Source organism: Mixophyes fleayi, chromosome 3 (assembly GCF_038048845.1).
Source record: "Mixophyes fleayi isolate aMixFle1 chromosome 3, aMixFle1.hap1, whole genome shotgun sequence".
Lineage (NCBI taxonomy): Eukaryota > Metazoa > Chordata > Amphibia > Anura > Limnodynastidae > Mixophyes > Mixophyes fleayi.
The window spans coordinates 237,370,184-237,378,018 of NC_134404.1; the positions used below are offsets into that span (position 1 = coordinate 237,370,184).

The window sequence follows — 7,835 nt, forward strand, 5'->3', positions numbered from 1 at the left end:
TGAATGGAATGCAATAAACAAAATAATAGTCCAAAAAAAATATTGTATACTAGTCAAACTTAATACATATTTTCTATCATTCTCTAGGATATCAGCTTAATAACATAGTCTTGCAACTGGTTGTCTTGAGATTTGCTGATGACTATTATCAAATAGAGTTTGACGATTTCCTGAACTGTTTAATTCGTCTGGAGAATTCTTTCAGTGAGTATAAAATGGCTCAAAAATGTTGGATTTTCCCATGAGATCTAATTGCAAAACTGATTTCTTATAACAAACAACAGGTATATAATGTGATGGCACAAATTTTGGGAAGATGCAAATGTCGGTCCTCTGAAAAACTGGGATATGTTTATGTGTAGTGTTTTGAGCCTATTGCTGTGTAATGATAAATGTCTAGGTTCAATGTATGGTGAAAAAGAGCAGGCCTGGGATAGTTTGATACGTTACAGCAACATTTTTATCATATTAATTAAAAAGTGTAATTATAATTGTTACGAACCGCGGTGTCCCGGCCGTCGCTATGGCGACCGGGACGTCATTTTCGGCCATAACCCGGCCGTTGCCGGGGCAACGGTCAGACGCTTCAGCGCTTCGTCCCGGCAATGAGGAAGCCGGGCGCATGCGCTCACCATAGTCTCTAGCCTGCGGGCTGATTATCTTGCTCATTAGTTAGGCAGGGGACTGTGTCTGAATTCAGAGCTAGGCTCTGATTGGTGGCCATTAGTACTTAAGGCAATGAGGTCTGCTTCCTCATTGCCGGTTATAGCTTCTGCTCTCCAGTCTGCTGACCTGCTTGTTCCCGTACCTGTCTTCTGAACCTCTACTGATTTCCCGTGTATGACCCTTGGCTTGGAATTGGACTTCGCTTGTGTATCCTGTGACCCTGATCTCTGGCCTGTTTACCGTTTCTGCAATCTGCTTGTGACTCCTGACCTCGGCTTGTTTACTGGTACTGTTGTCTGCTGCCGGCCCTTGACCTCTGCGAGGACCTTACTCCGCTTGCTTGGGTTCTCCCCAGCCGGTACACACTTCACGACCCTCTGTCAGTCTGCGGCCCAGTCTGTCCCCACCATCAGGGGCTCCAGTGAACACCTGATTGGCAGAGTAGATTCTGGGTTGTGTTGTGCCGGCTGAAGGGGTTCCTTACAATAATAGCTATAGGGTTTCAGTGTTTGTCCAACCCATCCTTTTTTATTGCATTATTTTCCAAGTGCACAGCAACAGACTAAAAAAGATCAGGCATGGTCTATGGTGCCTTTTATTTTATTACCGTATTTGACCACTCTGCCTCTGATCCCAAGAGCAGCAATGCCCCTCTGACAGAATGACAGAGGACAGAACTCAGGATGCTTATCCTATGTTATTGTGTCAGAATGGACTTACTCTCAGGGCCAGTGCTAGGGTCCACGGCGCCCTAGGCATTTTTAAAAAAGCGGCGCCCCCCCCCCCCCCGCAAAAATCGCCGCCCTCCTCCCTCCTCCCTCCTCCCTCCTCTCCTTACCTTGTCTCACCACCGCCGCCTCTCTGCTCCGTCTCCTCCCCTCCACTCACTGACACTAGTAAGTGGAAGGGAGGAGACGGAGCAGAGAGGCGGCGGTGGTAACAAAATATCCTCTCCCCCCTCCCCGTGCATCTGATGCTGTGCGGCGGCCGTGACAGGTATGGTCAGCGGTCGCCGCACAGTTTTAAAGTATTTTATTATTCTGTAGCGCCCTCCAGAGCCCGGCGCCCTAGGCAAGTGCCTAACCTTGCCTAATGGGAGCGCCGGGCCTGCTTACTCTGGCACTCTGTTTTGCTGCTAACATGCTAACAGTGATATTACTGAATCGTCATGGCTTGTTTTTTTTTTACTGCCAAGCACTTGCCCTTGCTGACCATTCTCACTGGCGTTACTCAGCACCAGACACCCACCATCTGCACATCAATTGGAGAAGAGTAATTGCTGCCACCACCAGGCACCTGGAGGCAATTATTAATGGGTGTCAGATGTGTCTGCTGCAGCACTTTATTGCTGGTGAGTGTAGCTGGTTCCTCCTGACAACTTATTTTAGGATCAGGACTATAGCAGGGGCAAAAGCAGGATTTTTAGAGAGGTGTTTTCATGCCAGAACGTCAGAGTGTAGGTAACGGGTGTGGCTTTCACATGAGACAGTGCTAGGCCGCTCACCAACACTTCCTATCAAATACACGGGCAATGGTAATCAGCTAACTGGATCATGACTACAAGGATAGTTGATATGTATATCTTACTTAACACTGTATTGCATATTAAAGTAAAGGTGAGCTGCTTGCATATAACTGTTGTGAACAATACAGTGTGAAGCGGGACATCGTTGAAGTTGGGACAAAGTCCTCACTGAGCGGTACAGGCACACAATATTGGGACTGCCCCACCAGAATCCAGACAATTGGCAGAATGTGCTGCTCTTTCCTAACTGTTCTTGCAGCTTTCACTATCTGCAGCTGCTGGACCCAAACATGTCCTGACAGTAAATGAATGGTACTCACATTTAATAAATACACAGCCCCAATATATAATAATTATTATTCACAATTAATTAATAGCCCTCTTTCTCCATAAACTCAGCCCCACATTCAATTAATAATCCACAAACCATCCTAGCATTAAATAATGCCATCACACCACCTTAAAATAATAGTCAATACTATGACCCCACTATTAAATTAAATAATTCCCACCATCAAATAAATTGCTCCCACCAATAAATTAAATATTTCCCAACCACTATTAAATAATTAACACCCGACCATCACGATAAAATAAATACTCAGCTTCCACACCTATTGCAGTTGGAGCCCCCCCCCACACACACTTGCCTTCTACCATCAGGCCCTGTAGATTTCAGAGGCAAACTCTTTTGTTTGCCTCTCTTATTTCCTGAACACATAGGACTGCACTGCCCCAAAAGAGAGGGGGACGAGACATACAATGTAGAAAGAAGGTGAGGAACGGAGTAATAGATCTACAGCTGTACAGTGTATTGTCCCAAGGGAGGGCATGTCAATGTGTCTTGGACAGAGGGGGTTTCTGGGCAACTGGAAACCCCTGTAATGTGCGCCTGTGCATGGTAGCAGGCAGAGCATTCACTCAGCATTGTGGGTAAAACAGGACAGCTGGGGAATGAACTAGAGCGTTAGCTCTTCTCTGTAGGTTACAGGAATCTAGGAATCAGAATCTGTATATTATAGGTGTTGTGCATGATCTTCTAGCAAGAGTGATATTTACTGTTCAAGTGTAGCCATTATAAGTGCTGTTACACATAACTGTGATGTAGAGCCTAAAGCAGTCTCCATCACTGTCATAAATTAAAATAAGCTCTTGAAATATTGAACCAATCTTAATGTATGCTTTGAACAGAGCTGCCAATATATATATATATATATATATATATATATATATATATATATATATATGTATGTATAATTAATGTATTTATTTTTAATTCACAGGAGTGTTTAAAGCAATGAACCGAAGCACAACAGATACAATCAGTCTAAACCAATCTGAGGTAATAGCAAAAGTACATTTATTAAGTCTAAATAAATACTTGTACACATAGAGCCGCGGTGCTCTGTTTTTTGGGACAGAGTGATGCCATATGTAATATTTCATTTTTACATGTAATGCTGCTCTCAGGGCAGGATTGGGCTGCAATCTTTAATGGAAAATGAACCAGTCTACTTTTGTGACTGTATTTGTAGCTTTCCATATTGTACACTTGATATGGAGGGTGGGCATGGGAGGAAGTGGTTAATACTCCCACGGGCCACTCTGGTTTTTGCAGATGATAGCTGGCACCAAGAGGATATTAAGAGCTCCTCTGTGCTGCAAAGAATTAACTCTACACTCTATGATCAGGAAATGGTTACAGCTATGATCTACCTACAGGTAGATACAAATACCAATCATTTGTGCTAGGTTTCTTTAGACGGTCACTGTACATATGTATCTGGTGCCATCACACTACTTACCACTTACTCTGCTTTCCCCCTGCCTACCAGATCTACAGTTCCCAACAATCCACTGCTTATTGTAACTATTTTTACAATGTCTATTTCTCATATCTATCTAATATCCAACCATCTTTGTTAGCAATTTCCGTCGTTTTTCTCTGCCATCAAGTACTGGATATAATGGCAGTAGCAGATAGAAAAGGCAAGACTTCAGAGATAAATAATAAAGGCACAGACGTGCCCTTATATTAAAGTTGTATATAATAAACATCATTCCGCCATATAAATTTTTGATATATATATATATATATATATATATATATATATATATATATACATATACAGAAATTATTTTTAATTAAGAGAGTTACTATTTTTCTATTTTGAGGTAATTACTAACGTTATGTTATTATCTACTGATTTTAGGGCTTAGTGTCAGCATGCACATAGGTACAAATGCATACTGACACTTGTAGTGCCACAAGTCCACAAGTGTATACTATAAATGGTGCCCTCATTGAGAAATAATAAGTATTACCTCCATCCTAAATAAGTTATCATTGTCCCCATTTGCGATCAATTCATATTGCCCACTTCATATAATATAAATCCTGTGATTTAAAGCTGAAAACCGTACCTGATGTGTGGCGATTTGCAAATCACCAAGAAGATACAAATGTACCCCCAAAGCTACATTCTGTCGTGTAAACTACAAATGGAATGATGGAAGTCATTACAGATTGAATTTCCTTCTTTTGAGAATTATCACTGTCAGAGTCTTAGCTCATGTTTATATACAAGAATTACAAGGAAAAGAATTTCTTTGGACAGTGATTTTGGTATCAATGATTTTCTATTTCTAGATAGCTTGCAGATAAAAAATAGTTTGAAGGCTCTTGGCTTTCTTAAAAACATGGTTTGTTTTTAAGGGAGATATTCTGAAAGAATTGGATCCCTCTTAAATATATGCCAGTGATTTCTTTATATTTAAGAATCTTATTCCATGAAAAAAATATTAAAAGTACTATGTGATGTAGCCACTTACGCTAAAGCTCCAACCAGCTAATTTCGGGTTTTTAACCAGTTTGAATAATTTGAGAGTATCTAATGGCAAGTAGACTATATAAACTTTGTTAAAAGGCAAACAAAATTTAAGAAAAGCCTGCAGTAGGTTTGGTCTACATTTAAATTAATTGAAGATAATTCCTACATTCAGCAAAGTGTTTTTGGAATTAAATTCCTATCTAAAAAAGGTAGAAACATGAAATGATAGATGCCTGTGTGCATATATTTTTTATGAACCATATACACACTGTTATGTTTTATGCTCCATTACCCCCTATACAGTCCTGCAGAATTTTTGGTAATATATAAATAAGTAAAAATAAATAATAAAAATAATGCAATAAAGTGGACCGGTCATCAGGTTGTCTCAAGCATTATTTTTTGCTTTACTTCAAATAATTCTGTTCAGTGAGTTGTGGAAGGAGCCAGGGAGGAAATCCCCATTGCTCCTTCCAGTCTGCACTGCAGTAGAGCTGTGATAGGTGGAGGAAGCCAGTCCGGGAATGTGCACACTAAGCTGCCACCATGACTTGATGTGAAAACTAAGCTGCCACCATGAGTTGACGTCTGCTTTAAGTTCCAGACAGTGCTGACTCCAGCTTCCTATACATGGAGAGTGCAGTTTATATAGTACAGTGAGCTTTCTCACAGCCAAACATTTTTTTTCTTACTACCTAAAGCACAAGGCTCTATGTAGTGCAGCAAAAATAGTGTTGGCGACGAGTCCACTTTAAGCCATTTTGGAATGTCCTTTCACAATTTATTATTGGTAATAAATCCCCAACAACTTGTGCTTGCTGTACAGCATGCAGCAACTTTATGTACTGGTGTGTAATCATGAGCTTTGAAAAACAGCTGCACAAACTTTCTAATAGCGACAATCTTCCAGCTTGCAAACAAATTTCTCAGTTTATATATCTAGAAAGGACTTTTTTCTGTGTCATATATTATATAAAACATATCTATTACCCATTTCAACATTTAAAATAGAGGCAATGATTTCTAACTTTTGTTTTCCTTCATTTTTAGTTCATCAGCCTCGCAATGAACATCTAAGTGGAAATTGTAGATCAGCAACTTAGTCTATTCATTTTTGTCTTGTCATTAAATGTAGTTATTCGTTTTGGATTTGTTTGGGAAGTTGATGTGTGATGATTAGCTTCAGTATGATATGTCCTGTGCCCTTGAAAAAAGTTAATGTAACCTTTACTAGATAATATTCTTAGTAAAAATGCTTGTGTTAGTAATAATATTATTATACAGAGGTAAACTATATGCTTCCAAGTTAATATGTCCAGGGAAGACATGCAGGAACAAGTATCAGCTTTCATGCATAGTTCAGGGCTCCAAAAGTAGTAACATATACTGTCTCCTATTCTTTCATTTGTTTTAAATAAAATATATAGCATTTGAATTAAAATATATACTTTGGCTTTCAGAAAAAAATTATTGTGTAACTAAGGCATTCATAGTTGTTAGACAATAGATTTAAGTCCACTTTATACAGGTCAGTCCAAAAGTTTCTCCAAAATGGTTGTGTCTGTCTTCTAACATCTTATCACCAATTTGTGGTGTCTGTTTTTATATAGAAAACTGCTTTATGTGTGTCTCTACCCTCTTAAGGTTTGCAAAGAAGAAACAATGTTGAACTTAAAATAATGCTTCAGTAACAAGAATACTTTCTCCCAAGAGAAAGCAGGAATGGTCAACGTAACAAAAGCACTACCCTTGAACACAATAAACCAAATGAAAATGTGCCATGGCACTAACGTTAAAGCCACACAGTAGTGTCAATGCAAAAAGATCCATCACTATTTTCCAAAAATAAGAAATTGATACAAAACTAAATACACAAATGCATAAATGCATGCAATCTTCAAAGTTATTGCAGTAAAATAGTGATTACAATGCAAATCATTTTATTCTCCAACAAATAAATATAAGTATGCAGGCATTCATACAGCTTACAAGCAAATATATATGTGGCACATATGAATGAAGTATAACTGTTGGCTATTCATTAAAGAATAAAGGAATATATAAGTGATGAGCAATACAGAAAATAAAGAGGGAGCAGGACATATTGTGGTGAATACCACACCATGACACGTTGTGCAATTAACTTGTGCGAAAGTGATTAACATGCCTAATTGAAGGAAATATATAACCTAAATAGAAGCTATAGTTAACCATAGGTAAGGTTTTGTGCCACAAATAAAACAGTATCATTAGTAACTGCTTATTCCTTGTGCTATATTATGACCTCCTATATACAAACTGTTATTGCGCATATATTTCATTGACTATTACTACTGAGCAAAATCAATTGTTTACAAAGAAAATTAAAGCAAAATCAGAAGTGTCTAATTGTAAATACATAGTTTTGAAAAAATATTTGTCCTCTATTCAATGATCGCTTTTTCAGACCACCTGTTGTCATTTTGCTTGTTCTCTTGTTAAGGGTTTTGATGTAGTAATACACAGTAGTTTAGTAGAAATTGAAAGAATGCAATTGTAAAAATAGGCTACAGATCTCCAGGAGGCAAACTTGGGTATAATTTTATTGTAGTGTCCTTTAGATTGTAAGTGAACATGGCTTTCATTGGCATCTGATTGTAAGTGAGCATGGCTCTCATTGAATTCTGATTGTAAGTTAACATGGCTCTTATAGACTTCTGATTGTAAGTAAACATGGTTTCAGTTTCACTGAACTTCCTGTTTTGTCATTGTACATTCAGCATTCATTACCCGAGTGTACAGCACTATGGAATAGATTGGATCTTTAAAAATAA

General features: G+C 38.6%; 1 protein-coding gene across 1 annotated transcript in view; it reads left to right on the top strand.

Moving 5' to 3' along the window:
- CAPN9 (calpain 9) overlaps nucleotides 1-6,467 on the top strand; it is a 99,153-nt gene extending 92,686 nt beyond the window's left edge. The window contains exons 18-20 of the mRNA XM_075203301.1: nucleotides 88-204; nucleotides 3,475-3,533; nucleotides 6,073-6,467. Of these exons, the coding sequence (XP_075059402.1) occupies nucleotides 88-204; nucleotides 3,475-3,533; nucleotides 6,073-6,099 (203 nt within the window). The 3' untranslated portion in view covers nucleotides 6,100-6,467. The remainder of the gene's footprint in view (nucleotides 1-87; nucleotides 205-3,474; nucleotides 3,534-6,072) is intronic.
- The last annotated feature ends 1,368 nt before the right edge of the window (nucleotides 6,468-7,835 follow it).